The sequence below is a fragment of the Mytilus trossulus genome, chromosome 4 (genome assembly GCF_036588685.1).
Source record: "Mytilus trossulus isolate FHL-02 chromosome 4, PNRI_Mtr1.1.1.hap1, whole genome shotgun sequence".
Classification (NCBI taxonomy): Eukaryota; Metazoa; Mollusca; class Bivalvia; order Mytilida; family Mytilidae; genus Mytilus; species Mytilus trossulus.
Window position 1 is genome coordinate 78,102,290 of NC_086376.1, and position 24,170 is coordinate 78,126,459.

At 31.0% G+C, this 24,170-nt stretch overlaps 1 protein-coding gene across 1 annotated transcript in view; it reads right to left on the minus strand.

Moving 5' to 3' along the window:
• Positions 1 to 7,980: 7,980 nt before the first annotated feature.
• LOC134716040 (endothelin-converting enzyme 1-like) overlaps positions 7,981 to 24,170 on the minus strand; it is a 50,923-nt gene continuing 34,733 nt past the window's right edge. The window contains exons 13-21 of the mRNA XM_063578725.1: positions 20,372 to 20,449; positions 18,661 to 18,761; positions 17,371 to 17,481; positions 16,910 to 16,977; positions 16,311 to 16,435; positions 15,951 to 16,016; positions 13,139 to 13,234; positions 12,334 to 12,410; positions 7,981 to 10,323 (exon numbers count right to left, since the gene is read on the minus strand). Of these exons, the coding sequence (XP_063434795.1) occupies positions 10,224 to 10,323; positions 12,334 to 12,410; positions 13,139 to 13,234; positions 15,951 to 16,016; positions 16,311 to 16,435; positions 16,910 to 16,977; positions 17,371 to 17,481; positions 18,661 to 18,761; positions 20,372 to 20,449 (822 nt within the window). The 3' untranslated portion in view covers positions 7,981 to 10,223. The remainder of the gene's footprint in view (positions 10,324 to 12,333; positions 12,411 to 13,138; positions 13,235 to 15,950; positions 16,017 to 16,310; positions 16,436 to 16,909; positions 16,978 to 17,370; positions 17,482 to 18,660; positions 18,762 to 20,371; positions 20,450 to 24,170) is intronic.

Sequence of the window (24,170 nt, forward strand, 5' to 3'; positions counted from 1 at the left end):
TCAAAATAACATACAACATGTGGTGCACATTGTTAACTTACCCGCTACGCGCGTTATCCAGTGTGCACCACATTTTTATGTTATTTCATCATAGATTATATGTACACAAGTAAACCTTATTCTCTAGAAGAGCTGGACGTAATTGAAACATTAAATTTCAAGCGTTCAAACAACAGTGATTTCCCATTGATTGGATTGACAACAAGTAAATTAATTATTACTTTCAGCAAAGGATTTTTTATCAACTTGTAAGCTATAGATGAATTTACCGCATTTTTCTTTATCAAAAATAAAACCTATCGACCACGAACTAAACTACATAGAAGTTTAAGAATTTTCTTCCATTTTGTATTAAAAAAAAGAGGGACGAAAGATACATGTGAGAGAGTCAAACACATAGATAGAAAATAAACTGACAACGCCATTGCTAATAAAAAGACAAACAGACAAATAATAGTACAGAAAACACAACATAGAAAACTAAAGACTAAGCAACACGAACCGCACCAAAAACTCCTGCTCCACATGTGGCAAGTATTAGAGAAGAACTACAACACAACATAACAAAAATGTGGGGTTTTCTGTCTAGGACAAGAACATCCTTGTGTTATTCTGGCCTCATCCCACTACAATTTTGATGTGCAAATATTTGCATGAGTTTCAGGAATGTTTTAGCAATGCCGATAATGATACTCTGTGAACTCTCATCTCTAAGAAAATAGTTTCATATGTTCTTTAGATTGTGCGACATTAAGTTAAGTTGACTTTACTTTACTTCATTTATGATATGACACTTTTTGCTGAGGGTAGCGGAATGTGATCATACTCGTATCTAGGTGGAGAACATTTGTTTACACTAGCTTTCATATCTTATAATTAGACAGTGCATCTTGTTGATTATTCGATACTGCCGTTTTGTTTTGATTTGATGATTTATGCTTCAGTTAATTACTGGATTATTTGGACATTAAGACAAGTCCTCTATGCAATCACCTCATAAAGATTGTGTATTGGGTTTGTTAATGAGTATGGTGATTATGATAATGTTTCAAGTTTTGCTAATAAGTTTCATCGCTATTTAGTGCATTCTTTCTTTGATCCTTTTTAGTGATAAATTTTCATATCATGCAACTCGATTGAGATGGAAAATAATCACTAGACACTAAGGGCGCACTTGGCGTTGCTTACGAAATTGACATGAAATTGGCATGAATTTGACAACGTCGTCATGGGTAAAATAGCGATAAACAGATTTTCATTGGTCATCTTGTACCGGCTCAAGCGAGAAAATCAAGCTCGTTGAGTTGATGAACGAGAATCTATAAGTAACATGTATATAGACAATAACTGTTTAGTGTCTTTAAATATCAGCTGTATTTGTACGAGGCTAGGAAACAAGGTGTATGCGAGCTTTTAGCGAGCTACTACACCTGTTTCGAGCCGAGTACAAATACAGCTGATATTTAAAGACACTAAACAGTTATTGTCTTTATCCTGCAATTAATGCTGTAAATTGTTTGTATTTTGAAAGACACAAAAACTAACATATTTAGCATTTATTTTCGATTTGTAATCCCTTGAGGCCCGCGTAGTAATATCGAAATCACACATTACGCTGAAGACGGTTTCACAAAAAAAGAATCTCGAATGGTCAACAATAATACATCGCTCAAAGTGAATAATTATCTATTTTAACATAACAACTAATTTTAACAGTAAAATAAATAACAAAACATTGTCAAATTTGAAACAGAAATGTACGAGTTGTCTTACGCTTCAGACTTGACGTTCACTAAACATGCATGCTGAAATTGACATGGTTGATTTTGTAACACAATCATACACATTCAAGTTTTGAAATCGACAATTGTCATCGTCATTGGAATGCAACTGGAATATACATTCTGAGGTCACACAGGTTCAAACAATACTCAGTCCGGCAGTGGGCGGAGCTTTAAAGCGATATCTGTATAGTATACAGATACAGCTTATCGATATCTGTAGGGCTGTATCTGTATAGTAGGACACCCAATTGCAGGATAAATAAGGATACTAATATATGAATATGATATGAAGACAAATATGGCTTTATACTCGACCTATAAACTAGGATTTGGGTAATTTGCGGAATAACAATGACAAGAAAACTCCTTGAACACTTTTTAAAATGTAAACAAACCATACGTCGCTCTTTCTCCCATTTGCCTTAATGCAGCTGAGTTAAGGGAGAAGCCGCAAATTCAAATGTGTAAATGTTTAGTTTAACCTGACAAGTGGTAGTCACCACCACCAGGTGATATTAAGACTATTACAAGATCATCATTTCAGATTATGATTATGGAAATTCATATTTTAAAAGTACGTTGTTTAATATCATTCAGTTTTAAGGATGTTTCACTACACTGGTAATGATTGCTGTTGTTCTTTTGTATACTCTCTATACATTAGTGCAGTAACGAAAGTGCGGAGTAAGTTAATACAAAAACTGTTGATTGTCATGTTTATTTTGTATATTGTATCTGGACATTGGGGCAGGCAGAAAACATCCCTCTCTTCCTATTTTTAAATAATTGATCAATTGTTGTGGTGTTCAATGTCTTCTCATTCTAAGAGTTCACGTAACCCAATATGAAACAGTAAATTTACAATAATTGATTGAAACTATAAGTATAACATCTTAATACACAAATAAATAAAACGTGAGTAGAATTAAATGGAACAAATTAAGATGTAGGAAGTATACAAAAGCTTTATACAATGTAACTAATAAAGTTTAATAAAGACAAACATAATTTGAATGAAACATATATACTGATTAAGATTTAGAAAGAAATCCACGAGACAAATATGTATAAATTATGAACAAAAAGTTAATCTGAATTAAAAGAAACTTGACTTGATTTAAAATTAAAATATATGGGTTTTCTCCTGCTCTTAACACATTATTATTCATCACAATGCCAATTCTAACAATAACAAATCTCATATTCATAATGAGCACTTTGCAAGTTATCATAGGATAATATAAAAATTGCTGATTTTGAACTACAGAAGAAGATAATTTGAAAAGTTTACAGATTTTAATAAAGATAGATTATTGACAATGTCAGAAGGATTACATTGGATCCTTTTTAAAAGTACACTTACAAATTATTGACAATGTCAGAAGGATTACATTGGATCCTTTTTAAAAGTAAACTTACAAATTATTGACAATGTTAGAAGGATTATATTGGATCCTTTTTAAAAGTAAACTTACAAATTATTGACAATGTCAGAAGGATTACATTGGATCCTTTTTAAAAGTAAACTTACAAATTATTGACAATGTCAGAAGGATTACATTGGATCCTATTTAAAAGTAAACTTACAAATTATTGACAATGTCAGAAGGATTACATTGGATCCTTTTTAAAAGTAAACTTACAAATTATTGACAATGTCAGAAGGATTACATTGGATCCTTTTTAAAAGTAAACTTACAAATTATTGACAATGTCAGAAGGATTACATTGGATCCTGTTTAAAAGTACACTTACAAATTATTGACAATGTCAGAAGGATTACATTGGATCCTTTTTAAAAGTAAACTTACAAATTATTGACAATGTCAGAAGGATTATATTGGATCCTTTTTAAAAGTAAACTTACAAATTATTGACAATGTCAGAAGGATTACATTGGATCCTTTTTAAAAGTAAACTTACAAATTATTGACAATGTCAGAAGGATTACATTGGATCCTTTTTAAAAGTAAACTTACAAATTATTGACAATGTCAGAAGGATTACATTGGATCCTTTTTAAAAGTAAACTTACAAATTATTGACAATTTCAGAAGGATTACATTGGATCCTTTTTAAAAGTAAACTTACAAATTATTTACAATGTCAGAAGGATTACATTGGATCCTTTTTAAAAGTAAACTTACAAATTATAGACTGAAGATGACATTTCAAAGTGAATATCTTATACTTATTAAAATTATGTTTTTGTCAACATTCTCTTGATTCGACATCATCTAAGCATGAAAATAAAATTGCATACCAATCTTTTACACTGTGGTGTTAACTTTCTACTTGTTTATATATTTCACGTTCTTGTCTGACCATCTGTTTGTTAGTTGTATATCTAAATCTGTACTGCTGTCCAATGTCCGAACTCTTTCGTTTTGAATTAAAGGGGCACTACCTATGAGATATATAAAAAGTCTAAAATTTGATTTTTTTCTGGTCAATCAAAAATGAAAGTGAAATAGTGAAATAACAATTCGCCTTCTGCAGCCAAAAAGGTTCAATTTTGTCAAATTACGCTAAGAAACATTGATAATTAGTAATTCACTTGCAAGTGTAAACCCGTATTCATGTGAACATCAATTTAACCCCTAGCTAGAGATTGACTACACATGCATTGTACGTATACTGGTTATTTAAAGAAAAAGAATGTCAACAATGAAAGTGAAACTACGGTAAATCATTTGATTACTAATTCGATGCACATAAAATCATACTTATACGGCTAAAAACAATGAGAAACATCTATTTTTAATCTATAAAATAAAATATAACAGACCTATAAAAATCCAATTGCACGTTTTGGTTTAATCTATTCATATCTTTATTTATGTTTACATCGCTTACATGGTCATATGAGGTCAAATAGATGGTTAATTAGATGGCGTCTGGACTAAAATACACACGAAATGAACCTATATATTATCTATCCCATGCCCTGTAAACTTTTTATTTTAGTCTTGTTATAGTTTGGATAAGTGTTTTACATTGTTATAAATCAAATATGAGAATTTGAGTCAAATCGGTGACCATGAATTTGACAGCTAGTGCCCCTTTCACCAAGATATAATGAGTACGAAAGTTAAAAACATTGAAAGTAAATTAAAAGAAAATACGTTTAGTTAAGATAGTGAAACATAACCTAATATTGAATATCTTATCCATATACAATGTGTGAGGACTAAAAAAAAATGAAATTTTAAAGTTCATCAAGCGTCTTTGTTACTCCATTATGCAGGATCAATCATAATTCCCTATAACATAACAGCAGTGTTGTGTTTCAAATTGTAAGAATTCAAATTGCTGAACAAATTGTGTAATGCAGCATTATATTTTTTTCAACCGCTCGTTCAATAAGGGAAGGCAGGTACGATGCCCCTACAACACGAATGATGTTAACTTAACCGTTTAAAAAGTTAAAGTTTTTGACGGAAATACAATGAACTCGAAAGTTGTTTATTTATTGAAACAAGATTTTTATTTTTAAATTATGAGTATTTATAAACTAGTAATAATGTGTACTGAATGCACAAATAATCTGAAAACAGTTATGATAAGCAGCAGATGTTTACTTTAAAATCCTGATATATTCACTTCATACAACGTTGCGTCCTTAGCAGAACTGTGATCTGGATTAGAAAATCCAATCAAAAGTTATCCTTTTTGTAAGAAAGCAAGAGAGAATGGACATGTTATTCCTATGTTCATTGTGTTATGAAATATCAGTAGTTGTCCGTTGTTGTCTAGTATATGTAAGGTATTAGTATTCAGACCAATAACAATGATATTGTCTCTTGGTGCTGTTACCATCTCGCTGTTTGGAATGAGTTTTCCGTGTTTATATATGTATGCCCTATATATGTATTGATTATATCACCTCCAAGAAGGACAGTCAAACTCATAAATAAAAAAAACTGACAACGCCATGGCTACATAAACTACACCTATTTTGATTTTTTTTTACCTTCATTTATTAATGGCTTAGCCAGACATTTCCATTCTGTGTTTATTTGTACACAAATATTTTCTGTATAGTTTCACCAATCTAAATTTGAAATCAAAATGGATCATTGAGAGTTGGTTAAAAAAATGGGTTTCAACCGACATTCAAATGATTTTTTTTCTCAATCGATTTATGACTTTCGAACAGCGGTATACTCTTGTTGTCTTTATTTATGCTTTTACAGTTAAGCAAATTTGCAGAGCTGGTAATTCTTTTTTTTAAAAATACACTTATGTATATAAAAAACTTGTATCGAAAAAGATTGTAGAAAATACAAATGTAATATCAGATACTTCAACTATTTTATTTTGGGTATTGCTGAGTTGTTGTTTAAAATGAATCAACGTTTTCTAATCTTGTGCATAAAATGATGCCTGATAGTTAAATTTACATTGCATACTAATAAGTGTGTTAACGTTGTTTTCAAGTAGTTAAATAGTTTCTGATTATAACCGTTTAACAACGATTTAATATTTGCTTTTAGGGTTATTATCCAGGTTACAGTATGTTAACGTCAGACAAGTGAGTAGATGGTTGGGCAAGAAACATTTTTGTGAAATAAACTCCGCCTACATTGTATAGCCAGATCACTGAAAGTTCACAGGACTTTTAAAAAAACCCATCTCATATATAAAAGAAAGGAAGTGAGGAAGGAGGTATAGATAATGATATAAATTGAGTATTGAGATTTAGATACTGATGATGTAATTTCTTGATTTTACTGATACCTTTAGACAAAGCTAGATAACAAAACTACTGAACTCCGACAATGTATTTAAAACAGTACTTTTATGCGGCTATTATACAGATGAGAAGTTTAGCTAGCTATAAAACTAAGTTTGATTCACCATTTTTTATACAAGAAAATGCCTGAATCATAAAAGGAATATAACAGTTGTTTTACCATTTGTTTGAATCCCCAAGTGTGACTGGGGAATACAAAATATGGTCAGTTGGTTTTCCTTCGACCAACAGTAAAACGCCAAGTGTGGCGTTCATTTGGTTGTGCGGTATGTATCAATTTTGAAGACACGTCCGGTCAGGAATATGACTGTTGACTTCAAATTGATGTGTTTGATCTTTTGATTTTACCCTTTGTTTGTGGACTTTCCGTTTTAAATTTTCCTTGCAGTTCGGTATTTTTGTAATGCATTTGATGTATTCAATAGGCAACGCAATATCAGAAATCTGCAATAAAACAATTTTCTTCAACCCATGTAAACTGATATCAACAAAATTAAGCTAATCCGCAATAATACAGATGTTGTAATATATTGACTTTTAAGAACAGATTATATTTTCAAATGGCTGAATATCCACTGAAAAATAAAAATCAAGTCTGAATCAGCCATTTGACAAAACACATCAGAATTTAAGCAAATTCCTACCTATCTCTGAGTATCATGACTTACCAGCCACATATTTTCCTTATAGATCCATCCCTCTACAGCGAATCAGTATATCAATGGCGAAGAGCCCAAACAATAAAATTGAGAATGGAAATGGGGAATGTGTCAAAGAGACAACAACCCGACCAAATAAAAAAACAACAGCAGAAGGTCACCAACAGGCCTTCAATGTAGCGAGAAATTCCCGCACCCAGAGGCGTCCTTCAGCTGGCCCCTAAACAACTATATACTAGTTCAGTGATAATGAACGCCATACTAATTTCCAAATTGTACACAATGTAGCATTGTCTAGGCTAAAATCGACCTACCTGATTGGTATCTCAAGCGATCATATTTCAGTTCTGGTAGGCACTGTTTGCCAGAAAGACATTGTGAACAGTACATGTATCTTTCAAGTTTATGTAAACTTAACCTGCCAAAATTTCATCCAATAATGTCATCAGGATCTTATAGACTATTCATCAAAGCCAACAGCTATGATAAGTCAGCCTCCACATTGTTCATCTAGTTCCGACGAACAAGTTGTTACAAGACAAGACAGGGAAAAGCTGTTTTATTCGTTTTTTGTTTGTTTACCTTGAATAGTATTTTTCTAACCAATTAACCAGACAGGATCATATATATACTACTGTTTGCCCTAATTCTATCTTTAGATTGTCTGAAGAGTTGGAGGTAAAGTACATGTACGTCATCTACGTGTTGAAGGGACAGCACTATGATAATTCAAGTACCAACTCAGATCTAAAGCATATTCATTAAAGAAAAAAACACAACATTAAGCTAATGTTTAATTATAAAAATGCAACAATCAATTTTTCATTTTGTATGAAAAGCAATCTACAAAAACATTTATAAGTTCAATGTTAAATAATAGTTATCATTCTGAACATTTTATTTTGTAAACATCATATATAAAGTAACAAATAACAATGGAAATGTTCGTCGAAAATTACAAATATTACACGAATTTTTCCGATTTTAGTAGGTTGATTTTAGAAAAGATCAGATGATGCGGAAAAAGTCGGAGCTCGAGGTTACACTAAGTAAAACAGGGAGTTTTTCAGCAAAAAAAAATTATTGAAGAAGACTACATCTTGGATAGAAAGATTTTGTATTTAAACAGTTCCTATCCAAAATTGTTCTTACAGTAACATCTGATAAATTGACCTTCCCATTGCTATATTTTTTGCGATAAACTTGAACTCAATGTGTTTGCATAAAGTAATAACAAGAACTCACCTACATCTAAATGGAATAAAGGGCTAATATGTCGATGGAATTTATCTCAGTGAAGTTAAAAATATCCGCCATTTTTTTATCATCAATGTGTATATCATGTATACTGCACAAATTAAAAAAAAACCTTGATGTTGTAAAATTAATATTGAACCAATGTATTTGTTTTACCCATTTGTATGCCCCCCCAAAAAAACATAACTTTTAGAATTATACCTTTTTGGTTAAAACATTTTACTAGCAAAACAAAGCCTTATGAATCAATTTAAAACGGGAAAATATATCTAATCGATTATTCATTTGAGCGTTATTGTTCTTAACTTCTAGTAAATAATTTTCAATTTGAGAAACCTATGTGCTCTAACCGGACGGAATCGTACTTTTCTTTGTCACTAAGGGTCCAATTAAATCTATTAACATGATTAAAGTAACCTTTTAATTTCCTCCATCCAAAATAAACTTTATAGTTTGAGATCTGGAAAATAAGTGATATACCGTACTACCAATCTTTGTATTCTATTATCATCTAATTCATGGCAATAAATTGTAACCACTAATAGATAGTACGGTCGATTACAATTAAGGAATGAGGTAATTGATATAATTGATATGTTTTATAATCACTGCTATTAAAATTAACGATGTGTAAACAAAAACACTAAATTCTACTTGGTAGAATACTATTAAACGTTAAAAAAACAATACAAACATGCAATATTCGTACTCGCTTACATACATTCATTTGTAACTTTCGTGGTGTAACATCACATGTCAAAAGTGACTTACTGAAACATTCAGATCTATAGTAACGTGTAATATAACATTGTGCAATTTCCTAGATAGGCTAGCAGGTATAAAATAATCATTCGTTCACTCAAATCATAAAACCATCATAAGGAATCAAATTGCATCTTTTTATTTTTTACAATAAGATTATGGAAAAACATTTATTTATGAGATCATTTGTTCCAGAAAACTACAAAATAAGAATTCAAAAAACGTTTTCTATTGTGTACATACTTTCAAACTCAACTAACATACATTCATTCCTTTTGAAGCTCCTTTTAAGGCACTAGCATACATTACAAAAAGGCTAAATACGGTATCACAGTTTTATAGCTTAATAATAGACCATGTGATATATATCATATTGCCATCAGTAAATTTATTGACAAATTTATCCACTGATGTATTTCGTAGGTACCAAAACAGATTTATGGTGAATATTCCATGTATTAACCTCTATACCAGGATCGTTATAAAATTGGCTTAAAACAGTTTTATATTATGTCAGCTGCATTTGTTTACTCAGGACGTCTGAAACAAATATGTAATGATTCAGATCCTTAGACATGTTTAGCTAAAAGTTAAATTTTAATAAAAAAAAAAATAATCTGATTTCAGACACAACCAGCTTCACTAGGTTCTGTGTCTTAATATGCAAAATTTAATGAAAATATAGAAAAGTTGCATTTATTAATGAACAATGTCAAATACGCATTATAAAAGGCTGCATATTCTGTTGATATCATCATTCCTAAAATTTCAGACACTTCTCTGATGTTTATTAAGTTGCTAAATACTTCGTTGAAATATGTTTACTGTAAATTATAAACACAATATTTTTTACTGCAAAATACAAGGAAAGTTACATTATCTCTTAAATGGTAGTTTTAATAAATCTACATGTTTTTTTGTAAGACTATAATGTTTAGGCAATCAGCACATTTTATATATCATTTTATACATGTTTCCATCCGGTCTAGTGTTGATTGTTGTGTGTTACCATACTCGGCACTTCGTAGTTGGATTATAGTTTGATATAAATGGGCAATTGAAAGCACTAGCAAACGTTTCCATGTTAGATACTGATCCTCTGACTCTGAAACAGAAACAAATTTATTCTAATAACGTTTCTTTTAGATTTCTATTCATATTTTTGCCTATTACGTCTGTTTATTTTGTTCATACATCGTTGTCAATAAAATAATGGAATTTTATGCGACTGTCATACACGGTAAGAAGTATGAAGTAGAAGCTATATAATCAGGTTTAATCCACCATTTTCTACATAAGTGTGCAAAGTCAGGACTATGACAAATTTAGTCCATTTGTTTGATATGTTTGAGCATTTGATTTTGCCTTTTGATTAGGAGCTTTCCGTTTTGAATTTTCGTCGGGGTTCGGTATTTTTGTGATTTTCCTATTTATGGAATAGGACCTTTAATATTTCAAAACGCTTATCTACTCTCAATGTCTGTATGTTGACATCTATCCATTTATTTTCAACATACACTCTTGTCGTCTTTGTTAAAGACAGTATTATTGTTTTGTACCATTTGGGTATCTCTCTCATTAAGTATTGAATACATTATTTATGTACCATTTGGGTATCTCTCTTACTCACGAATACAACACACATTTTACATTCATATTTACTACTACATAGTATAGCGTTGTCACTTTTTTGTCCTTTTAACATGCAAAATCATGTATAAGTTTTGCCTGTTTGCTTAAACGCCTTCAATATATAATTCATACTGCAAAAGCAATTACTTAAAATGCAAATAGCCTTATGCAATATTTGATGTGCTACCAGTTTAATTATAAATGTCCGTTGGGGATTGCCTATTACACATCATAAAACAGTGGACTGATTAAACAAACATTGTTTTGATTAACTACTTAAATAAAACAAGTTTGATGACAAAATACTTTGATATTTATTATTAAAATCAAATTGTAATTTTGATGATGATCCGATAAAACATGATTATGTAAAAGACCGTAGATTATATGATTGTTAAAAAGAGAAATAAAATAATGCATGATAGATAACAGCTATTATTTGGCTCAAAAAGTTATTCCAGAAACTCATATGATGAAAGTGCTGACATTATTGTTATATAAAAAAGTGGTAATTGGGGTTCAAAAAATTATTAAAGAAACATTATTGTACAAATGATGATTTAAAGGTTGTAAAAATGTACCTTACTCAAAATAGAACAAAAATATCTAAGGATCGGAAATAACAAATGCATTGAGCATAGAATATTACAATGACAGTGCATTAGATTATGTTGCTTAAAATCTCTCAAAACTCTTTAAACGATTGGTAAAGCAAGAATGTGTCCGTAGTACACGGATGTCCAACTAACACTATCATTTTCTATGTTCAATAGACCGTGAAATAGGACGTCAAAACTTTAATAAGGCATTGAGATTAGAAAGATCATAAATAGGGAGCATGTACTAAATGTCAAGTTGATTTGAATTCGGCTTCATCAAAAACTACCTTGACCAATGTTTTCTTTTAACCTGAACAGAACAGACGTACATAGGAACGAACATGCGCACAGACCGAAAATCATACAAATTTTATGTAGGGCATAAAAACTGGTATAGGGTTGATTAACATTTTCCAAACTTAATTGTTGTAACTTGGCTAATTATGGGGTTTGAGCAAAACATCTTGCATTTTGGTGTATGAAAATTAATAAAATATCGTTAAAACTTTAACCTGATATTTTCGAGATCTTGTAAATAGCTAGGAATTTTTGAAAATTGTAAAATATTAAATGGTACTTAGTTTCAAATTAAATTTGAACATTAGGAAATTTGGTTTATTAATTATGAAATCATTAAATAAATAAGATTCTTATATCTCGGGCAAAGTTACCCAAACAGCATTTGGTATTGAAGTATTATACATTCTTTGGATTTAAAAGTTTTGAGTTTGAGCATTCCTGAACAGGGTAATTTCAGAAAGACGCTTTTTCCTCACAAAATTAATGAAATATGACTTTTTCATTTTCAACAAAGAATATCATACGTTCATCTGAAAGAGTATTTCCCTTCAACTTCTCTTCATGAATCAGATTACTATACATACCTAATTGGACCAGGATTATGTCTATCATCAATTAAGTGTTTTTGTAAACCTTCAGGTTTCCACTTTGAACAGAACATCTGAAGTTGAAAATGTATTTATTTAATTAGGTCTGTATATATCATGACTGGTTATTTGACAATACACAATAAAAAATACAAACATGAATATAAGAGATACTTCATAAAGAAGGCTGTTAGTTTTCCCGTTTGAATTGTTTTATAATGTCATTTTGGGGCCTTTTATAGCTGACCATGCGGTATGGACTTTCCTCATTGCTAAAGGCCGTTTTTTAGTATGTCATTTTGGTCTTGTGGAAAGTTGTCTCACTGGCAATCATTCCACATCTTTTTTGTATGTATATATACAGTATTCAGTATTGTCAAGATGGAAATAAAAACGACAAAACAAAACTCAAATACAACAAGCAAATTCTATATTTTCATTTAAACTTTCAATTCTAAATAAAAAACTGTTGCATGATGAGATTTTCATCACTTTTATGCACTAGTGAGATTTTCACCTGTCCTAAGTTAGGAATCTGATGTCAAGTAGTTGTCGTCTCTTTATGTAGTTCATACGTGTTTCTCGTTTAACGTTTTTATAAAGATTAGACCGTTGGTTTTCCCGTTTGAAGTTTAACATTACTAATTTTTGGTGCCCTTTATAGCTGGTTGTTCGGTGTGATCCGTTATAATGGTAAACTTTCATAAATTGTTTTTGGATGGGGAGTTGTCTCAATGGCACTCATACCACATCTTCCTATATTTATGTTGTAAGTAGATTCGACATTTGAACATGTACATACCTGTGCATAACTTGTAAAAAACAGCTGTCGATTACTTAAGTCAACACCAGGAAGAATTTTCTCTGATTCGCCTTTTCGTTCCCACAGTTGATATGCCTACAATATATATACTCAATGTTATATGTCAGTTTGGTATGGCAAGTCGTTTGGTAAAGTTAACATACTTTTATGAGAGTTATCTCTCCTTAACCAGTCTTTGGTGTATTCACTTGCGGATTGCATTCCGTATTTGTATTATATTTTAGTTTATGTTGTTCTCTTAATTCATTGTTCCGATACCATGTGGATGTGTTTTTGAAGAATAGAACATTATTAACTTGAGATTCAGTTTAATTATTTATGCCAGATTGCAACATAAAATGGTGGAGGAACCCGTATTTTAAGTAAGAACATTCATAATACAATACTTTTAAAAAACAAAACAACATCCATAAACAGCACGATCCTGTGAAGTAGTTTGTTAAACGTATAACCAGCATGTAGACGACCACGCGGTCGAGCACGTGAAAGGCCTTGCTATGTGCTCGATTAAAGATAATGTGTTAATGACAGGCTGACAATATTCTTGCATTTATAGAGAGAAACTTCAGGAACATGATCAACGATAAGCTAGGAAAATTGATGATGAATCGTTCATACAGCAAAAAGAAAATTTCGTATGAAACGACACTTTAAACTTTTTTTTATGTTTAAAGACCCGAGAGTGCCAGGACTCAAGTTTCAACCCAAATATAATGAACTTCAGATTGTATATATTCGTCCGACTATTTCTCAAAAGAAAAGAGTCTAGCGCCGAAATTTACCGTACATCAGATGATCCTACTACAGACTGATACAGATGCTATCCCACCGTTAAATAAATCTCAGACTCGACTCGTTCACGAACTCGCAAATGTCCTGTTCGTTTTCAAATCTCAACTTTAACGTTAGATATAAACTCTTCCGATGAATTTACGACCCAGTACCCAAGCAGACGCGCGCCATGTGCAGAATTTTCACTAGTTGTGTTTTTTTTTTATCATGAACATTAATTATGATTTATAACGTTATATGACAATGTTGAATTGTTTACCAACACAGATGTGACAAGAAATGAGGGACCAACTTAACAGTAATAATATGTGTATAAATTGATAGTGAAATTTTTGTGAGAAAAAGATAAAAATATTGACAATGTAATCAATGGGTGTGAGTTGATGGGAAAAAGTATTTTGTAAATAGATTTGTTGAACTATTGTTGAAGTATTACTCTGTAACAAGAATTTGTTTTATACAAAATATCGAGAGAATATTTTCGTAAATATTGCTATGATAGCAGTTTTAAAAGATTTTTACTTCAAAGTTACTGTTTTTTTAATTTTTTTTATTGAAGTGTTATTCTGAATTGTATATTTTTTAATTACGGATCAGTTACGATTTGAGAAGAGAAGTTAAATTAGTAGAGAAAGTTTTGAATTTAAGTAATTCATTTTATTGAAGAAATATAAATTTTAGAGTTTGCTTTCAAATGAATAGTCATTTTTGAAGTTTGACAAATAGCAAATATTGCATTTATGCAATAAAAGGAAAATACTGCGTTTAAAGGAGCATTTACAGTGTTGTCATTTGTAAGGACGGATTTGGTGTACAATACCAGAAATAACCTATTGTTTATGGTTGTATTTTTTTGAGGCAGCGTATATGGCCATTGCGTTGCTTTAATTGTATTTCCATTTAATAAGAGCCAGGGTCTCTGCTGGTGTCATCATTTGTTAAAGTTTGCTCTGTATAACATGTATGACCAATTTTATTGTGGAATATGCAGTAGGAAGTGATTTTTATTTTTGAGTATATAGTCAACGATTTTGATATTGATTGAATGAATAATAGCTTGGAAGAAATAAAAAGCCATAATTTTTATGAAAATTGATTTTTTGAACTATTTTAAATGACCAAACGCCTTGACCATTGAAAACAAACGGGGTTTGTTTATTTGATCGGGGGGATGTTATATGTCAGTTTGGTATGGCAAGTCGTTTGGTAAAGTTAACATACTTTTATGAGAGTTATCTCTCCTTAACCAGTCTTTGGTGTATTCACTTGCGGATTGCATTCCATATTTGTATTATATATTAGTTTATGTTGTTCTCTTGATTTATTGTTACGATACCATGTGGATGTGTTTTTGAAGAATAGAACATTATTAACTTGAGATTCAGTTTAATTATTTATGCCAGATTGCAACATAAAATTAACATGAACAATTGTAAACAGTAAATTGTTTTCGACAATCAAAAAGTATTATTTTGCTTAGCAAGAACTTTAAAATTGTTCTCCTTCCTCTGTAAATCTTATATATATATAACCCTCTATTGTCTCGTGTGATTCGCCGTTTCAGAATTTAATCCATTCTAGGTTAAATTTTACAAATCAAACAACAAAATGTCAAACAAATCAAAGGAGATTCAACAACGAAGTAACGTTTTTTTCATTTTGGTTTACCAACAATGAGATTATCCATAGTCCTTTTGATTCTAAAAAGGCTAATTGTACGTTGGTCGTGTGTGAGAGGATGAGGTCTGACTGCTTGACTGTAAGACACAATATGAATATTCTTGATTGATAGTCTAATATCTTGTGAACATGAAAAAAATGCTACTTGGACAATTCAGAATATTGATTTTTTCAAATTCAGATTGTCCTTATACATTCTCCCACCCCTATCTGCTTTCAGTTCATAATTGTTGCATCATGGTACCCTAAAGTATCACTAAATTAGGAACCCTCTTTGGATTTTTTTCTAATTTAAAAAATGATGCTAGTATATACTTACAAAAAATGCAGCTCTCAATCCGCCATTGTCTGCAATATTTTCATCTAATGTTTTATAACCGTTTACCTAAAATTATATAACAAATAATACTGTCTGAAGGTATACCATTAGTTAAGGTATACACATTGTTTTGAATTGAAAGTAGTTTTGGAATCTTACAAGGAATCAATATAAATGTTCTATCTGTGATGTTAGTAATACTGAAACGAATCTATGCCACTGTGTACTCTCAAAGAATTGTAACTTCACATAATTATTTGGCATTGATACGTAATGCAATATCATGGTCTTGTAATTTTAGAATAGTTGTTATAAAAACGAATATATATAGACATTGCCACTCATAACTATTTTACTTACTTTTTGTCCACTAATAGTATATCCATCATATTGGTCTTTCATACATTTAACAGTCTGATTGAATGAGCTCACCGTCAGTGGATCCCACCAGTTTTCCAGTTTACCTTTTGCATTATACTGTCTGCCTGTTTAAAAAAGTTAAATAAATTAAATACTGTAATTCTTGGTTTTTTTTCTATATCTTAAATTGAAACTATGTCATCTGAAATTTATTCTCTCTCTATATATGTGTTCATTTCTACTGATGTGATAATGGAATGAATAAAGTTCTGTAAAGTTTTTAAAGAGAACTCATTAACGTCTTTCTACTTATTAATGGTCCCTTTTATCTCTGTTGGTAGGGTGCATAATATTCTTGAATTATCTTTCAACCAGTTAATGTGTCAGCTTAATGATGTACACCGGAGCAAAACATTTCTAGAATTAAAAACTAAGTTTGATTAGAGCATTTTTTAAATTCATCGATATTTTCCAATGGTATCACATGTTTTGAAAATATAAAGAATATAAATATATTGATGTAATAAAATATAGTGCATAGATAATTATGAAAACAAAGTTTGATAAACTAAAATAAATTCTATTCTACTTTTACTTACCAAGAATATCAAATGCATGAGTTATTTCATGCCCCACAATAGCAGCCAAAGTACCATAATTGAACGTTCTACAAATTGAAATGTTTTGTATTTATTTATCTGAGCTAACTTTTTTGTGTATATCTTTTTAATATACTCATTCATTGTAACAATTGAACAAGAAGCCAAAGATATAATGAAAGAAAAAGTTAGTTATGGAATGTATTTCCTCGTTTATTCATGTTATTGAGGTAAGATTTGTTTTCTTTTTACAAATTGAACATTATACAGTACATTAAAATATAAAGTATTGCACTGATCGAACACTTGAAGAGTGACAACAAATATATCTACAATGTACACTAAGTATTTATTTCTTATATTTACTATTAATTTCATTGATTATTTTTAAAAGCGTAACTAAGTGAAACTACAATTGGTAAATAACTTTATATTTATTTTGAAAACTGTCCAGTACTTACATTGGACCATCAGCTGTATAAAAAGGAAGGTGTAACATTGCTGTTGGAAAGTTTAGATTATTCCTTACAGGGTCGTAATCGGATTCAACTCTAAAAGGTGGTCTGATCCATCTAAAAATATAGAAATACACTGCATATGAAAAGTGTAAACTTGATTTTCTTGTATAAACACGTGCATCTGTTACGTTATATAGCTAGTTTAACATCTCACTATAATGACAATTGAATCAAATTCCATTATATTGACAACAATATGTGAACATTATAGGTAAACAAAATTGTAAGGGTTCCCCGAAACTTAGTGTCTCGCATACTTTATGAAGCTAATAAATGTTTTAGCAACTTTAACTGCAGAGTGTATGTAAATAAATGTTAACTGGTAGAAAACTACGTATATAACTAAGTAACAAATGAAAAAAACAGGAACATTATTTTTGACAAAATTTCCTTTTAGATACTAGCTATATATATAGCTTTTGATCAGTCACAAGCTTATGTCAAAGTTTAGTAGAAATGTAGGATAGTTTGAGAACGTATACAGATTTTTAAAAACTTTTACCACAGAGTGAATGTTAAATTAACTGGCAGAAAACTAAGTTTATTTATAAGTAAAATAGGGGATTTTTTATTTTTACAAAATTGACTTCTGGTACCATCTTCCGACCATAAACAAGCTTTTGCTCTAGTTTGTAATAAGTCCAAGATAGTTTAAGAAAGAAGTTAACATTTATAATACTTTAACCACAGAGTGAATATTATGTTAACTGGCAGAAAAGTCTATTTATAAGTAAAACACGGATAAACAGGATTTTTATTTCTACAAAATTTATTTCTGGATACTATCTAATGATCATAAAAAAGCTTCTGTCCAAGTTTGGTAGAAATCAAGGAAAGTCAAAGAAAGTTATTTAAATTTTAAAAACTTTATCCACAGAGTGAATGTTATTCTAACTGGCAGAAAACTAAGTTTATTCAAAGATAAGTAGGGTAATTTTTTTTTTTTTACAAAATTTACTTCTAGATACCATTTTCTGATAATAAACAAGCTTTTTTCCTAGTTTGGTATAAATCCAAGATAGTTTGAAGAAAGTTATTAAAATTTTAAAAACTTTAACCACAGACCGAATGTAATGTTAAGTGGCAGCAAACCATTTAAAAGTAAAATAGTGATAAACAGGATTTGTTTGGACGACTTAATATTACTCATAATTCTACAATATCATCATAAATGAATAGGCAATGCAATAGTATTCTTTTTCGCATTATTAGTCCAACTATACTGCCACCTACCGTTGTCTGTCAGTCGTTTTACCCAGTTCGTTAAACATTGAAGTTACTTCAAACGCCTTCCAGCTCTTTAGATTTTCAAACCAATGGGTTTCAACTTCGAACTTAAAAATATTATAAAAATATTTGAATGGTTATGAATTTTAACTGATATTTCAAATGCAATATTGAAACGCAGTTTAGCCAGTATATAGTGCGAAATAAGGAATGAACATGCAAACTGATTTACAAGAAGTCACAAACTACAGCTAACGATTAAAAACGGATTCATATATATATATCAATGCATTAAACATCGACTCTAAAAGTAAATCTTTGGAATAAGATACATGCAATCCGGTAATAGAGACAGTCACCTTTTCTCCATCGGATGACATTATCAAGTATAAGTCAAATCAAACCAAAAGAGAAATGAGAAGATTAAAAGTGAAAACATCTTCTAATATTTAATAACTTCTCATCTTATCATGATATTAAAATTTACTGTTACAACCTATTTAAAATTAAGGAATGCATCTCCCTCATACAAATCTCTGATTCTTGTCTTTGTTTATAGCTCTTCATACTTTGAACAAGTTTTGGATTTTTCAATATTTTGTGGCCTCGAACACCATTGATGAGACATTTAATTTTATTGCTGAAATGTGCATCTGGTGCAGACAAATTGGTACCATTTAGGTTATCATTGAGTTCCACATACTACTGATAGCAACGATACAATTTTATCAAACGGCATAGTTAATAGCAGTTAAATGGTTATGCAGCCTCAACTGTGTGGTTTTATCTGACACTAGTCGTTTAATTTAGTGAAGATACGATGAGTCTTTTGAAGACGAAGCGCGCGTCTGACGTAAATATATATTTTTTTATCCTGGTATCTCTGATGATTTTATTGGACGCGAGCTCTTCAGAAGAGAAATATGTGACACAGATTATTCAATGATTACCAAGAAAAGAAAAATCTTAATCATAAATGCAACCCATCTTCCGTGCACAGATGATATCAAGAATTTCATGGTTATGTAGACAGAGAAGATTTCACTTTTACAGACACAGTGTTTGGTTTTATACAGGTGATGTTCCAATTGATGAGTTATGTTTATCAAACCTGCCGTGTTAATCTGCATGTTGAAATACAAATAGGCGAAAGGATGTTTGAATCGTAATAGTAGATTTTTAGATATTCTTAACAAGAACAATCTAGAAGTATCGTTTTGATGTTTCATCGTATCCTTTTGTTCTCATTTTATGTTCGGAAACCTACTGAATCATGAAAAAAAGATGATTTTGAAGAAATAACAAAAACTGAGAAAAAGGCAGCAAACAAATGATGATCTCTGTGAGTTAATGCCATTAATTCTGATAGTTTTGTGTAGTTGAAGTATTTTGTCATAAACACTTCATATCTGCATAACAATTTAATAATTGATTATACAAATGAAAATATGCAGTTTACCATAAAAATGTGTTTTGAGATTTTCACTGCTTTAGTTGGAAAACAGTGAGTTGGAAACAAGGGTATGTTGTTATTCATGTTGACACCAACTTTATGTTTTCCTATATACTAGAACATGCTTAGCACTGCATGAAACTAAACAAAGAATGTGTCAAACATGCCCCTTCCTTTTGAATTTGAATTTTCATGAGGTATAAAAATCACTGCAATGTAACAACCTGCCACAAAAAGAACTATCAAATTTTATCAAATACTTACAAATTTATAGAAGTGATCTAGAAAACTTTGCTTCAATATATTAGTTGGATAGCTTATTTTGTTCAACATTTGGTCAATCTGTAATTTAAAAAACAAATCAAGAAAGTGCAGTTTTGATTATCATCGATAATACAACACAAAATTATCAAATAATTAAATAACAAATGTTTAATGTTTTCCTGTCCTGCTGTGATGTAACTGTAAGATGTAACTCTGATTTTTCACCAAGACATTTTTTTTAATTCGGCAAATTAGGTTAACTGTACTATGCGCTGTCAACTGTTCTACGCCAGTACTTCAAATCTTTTGCTCTTTGATCGGTTGATCAATAGATAAATAAAATCGTATAATAAGAAAGCAAAATGAGGATGTTAAATTTGATGTATGGCTTTTCGTGCTTCTTTGTTACATTTGTTTGTTTTATAGCTATTAAGATGATAACATAATGTTGACTGCTGTACCCCTTTTTTCGATATTTTAATCTATGGTGTCTTTTCTTTTGTTCACGCATCGTTGTCAATATAATGTAATTTGATTCGACTGTCACACAAGTGAGAGGTTTAGCTAGCTATAAATCCAGGTTCAATCCACCATTTTCTACATTAGAAAATGACTGTACCAACTCAAGAACATTACAGTTGTTATTCATTCATTTAATGTGTTTCAGTTTTTTTAATTTTGCCATTTGATTAGGAACTTTCCTTTATGCCCGCGTCACACTGTCCCGATTTTTATATACGATGGACACCCGAATGCGAAAATTGTAAGTTCGTACGAAGTTAGTCCCGATCTCGTTAAAATACCAAATAGTGACCGAAGCAAGTACGATGAATAATGAAGTCTACACGATGGTGCCGAAATTATATACGATAGCAAAAGATGGACATACGAAGGTTAGCCGAAGACGGGTATTTAAGCTTCATATCTCAGCCGAAGCCTACACGATGGATCACGAAGGCTACACGATGGATAACGAAGGCTTCACGATGGATTACGATGATGGCGCGATGGCCATACGATGTCTAAAATGCGTTCTACCTGTTTTGAACTTTTTTATGATACGAACAGAATTTCGACAACGTATCGTTTCTGTACAAGTCTGCCATGCATGGCGGGAAATCGATCTTTTTGTCTAATTCTTATAAAACTTAGTGTATTATCCCCTCGCCTACTACATGTAAGTTGCGTGGACATAAAATTGTTATGGACACTCAAGAACTAAGATGCTCAAAACTAGGTATGGGTTACTCGTTAAGAATATCTTAAGCGCTATTGACTTTAAAGGTCAAAGGTCAAGGTCACAGTGGCAGTTGTAATACAAGGCAATATCATCCTTGTGGACACTATAAAACCAATATGATTCAAAAGATTTTAACCACATTTGGTATATTGTTCCTCCTTGTAATGATCTGACATTTTTTACGTTCAAGGCCAAAGGTCAAGGCCATGCTGATGGACTTGTTTTTTTCTCCTTAAAATTGCATAATACACAAGAAATTGGGTGCTGAATTTTTTACCTGCTGGCTCTAAAGACAATTTTAAAGGTATTTCCAGTTACTGAATGTTTTGGTTGATTTCTAAAAAAAAAAGTTTATGTATCAAATATGCATATTCAATTAACCATTTTCTGCATGTGCCATATACAAATATAGTGTCCATATGTGTCCCCAATATGTTACATACGAGGGGATGCCACGCTCGGCATTGCCTTGTTTGAACTGTAAAATGTGTGGACTAGTCTGAATAATCACCCATAATTATGCCCATGTTTACTGATCTATCTTATAGGTAAGGTAATGGGTTCGTTGATCCCTTTTATTCAAAAAGAGCTCTTTCCAGGAGAATATCATAATAATATAGACAAAAGGAAGGATGTGGGGAAAGCAACAAATGCGGCAATATATGACATATAGAAAACAAAATGGACATGGAGTAAACATTCGTGTGACAACAACTTAGACGATACATAAAAAAATCAGAATAATGAAGAAAAAGTTGGTTTCCCTATATACGTGTACCTGCAGTGTTGGTGTACAAGGCGCGTTTATGATTTTCATCATATTACTTGATATGAAAAATTGACAAAACCATAATATTTAACTAGTAAAAGTAAATCCTGAGTCTGTAATAGCTGCTCTTCTTGTTCCATTTGAATTAATTGAAAAAACGCTGTCGCCTTTCTTGATCTCCTAGAATCATATGATATGAGCCCCATGTTTTGTGAACGTCTTTCTTAACTGTCGTATTAGACTGATTAGTGCATATCGCGCATGGCACTTTAAATGTATTTTAGCGCAAAAATTAACTTACATTTAGTTCGATTTATTGCCGTCGTAGTTTCATCTTGTCGCCTTCGTACTTTTATTCGATGGCAATACGACGGGATTACGAGGTCTTCACGCAGTCATGTTGCCATCGTAATACCTTCGGGTAGCTTCGTGATTCATTCGTGTAGACATCGTAATGTAAAAAAAATGACCGATGGAAACGAAGGAAACACGAATGCAATACGATGTTCAAAGATGCATTCCCGGTGACATTACGATAATGAGGATGGTTATACGAACTCAATACGAACCCTCAACATCGGACGCACCTTCGGGGATTTTTTAACATGTTAAAAAATTTAGAACCCTTCCCGAAGTTGTCCCCGAAGGCTAGAAAAAGTGGCCGATGGTTCTATGATGGTTAACGATGGCACTACGAATAGGCCGATATGGATACGATCAGTCCCGATTTTGAAAATTTCCATAATCGAGTTGCCATCGGCGTAAAAGTCGGGACAGTGTGACGCGGGCATTAGGATTTTCCTCGGAATTCAGTATTTTTGTGATTATACTTTTTATATGTTCACCTTTGCTTATAATCTGTTGTTTACGTTGGTGTGGTGTATTGCACTGTGTAATATTATTAGTAATATCTATTTTCTATTTATAAACTATTAAGCAAGATATTTAAACTTGAAAATTCAACCCATTTTTTGCTTTAGATTTAACAAGCTTTTAAATGAAAGCAAATACCTATTTTTTTCTATCAAATGAACTGTAAAAAGTAGTATATACATGGAAGAGTTCGTGTAAGTACAATTAACACCATATAACAATAAAAATCAAGTTAATTTACTTTTTACGTCTTCCCTATTCAGACAATGTCGGTTTTATTACTCTATAACTGTTATAATTTTCTGAATTCATAAATATTAATTGTAAAAAAATATAAATAAACTTGGAAAATGAACACGTTACAGGAAACAAATGATAAAAATATGACTAGTTATGTAATATTTATCATAACAACGTTGATGTTACTTGTAAACACTGCTGTTACCATCATGAGCAAAAGATCTCGGGACACATTAATTGGCATAAAGATCCTATCTGAGAATTATAGATTAGCTTAGTTATCAATATCTATTCTCTTTACTTCATGTAATTATCAAATGTTTAACGTCTGATTGTCATGCATTGTAATGAACATTATTCTTTTCAAACGTAGTACCCTACAACACAAATCAATTTATATATGTTGTTGAAATACTGTTGTTATTAATTTAAATTTTTTATTGTTTGTTGCTTTAAACATTTAATATTGTTTGTTGCTTAAAACTTTTAATTTGTCGAAAATGATAATTTAGTTCACAATTAATAATAAACGATGACAATTAATAATTATTTACGACAACAATTGTAAATGTACAGAAATCAAAGGTACTAATTGGAAGGAGAACCTTGTGGTTTTATTTATTTATGAACCGGTAAACACAAACATTGCTTTGTTAAAGCATAAACAGGTAAACAAA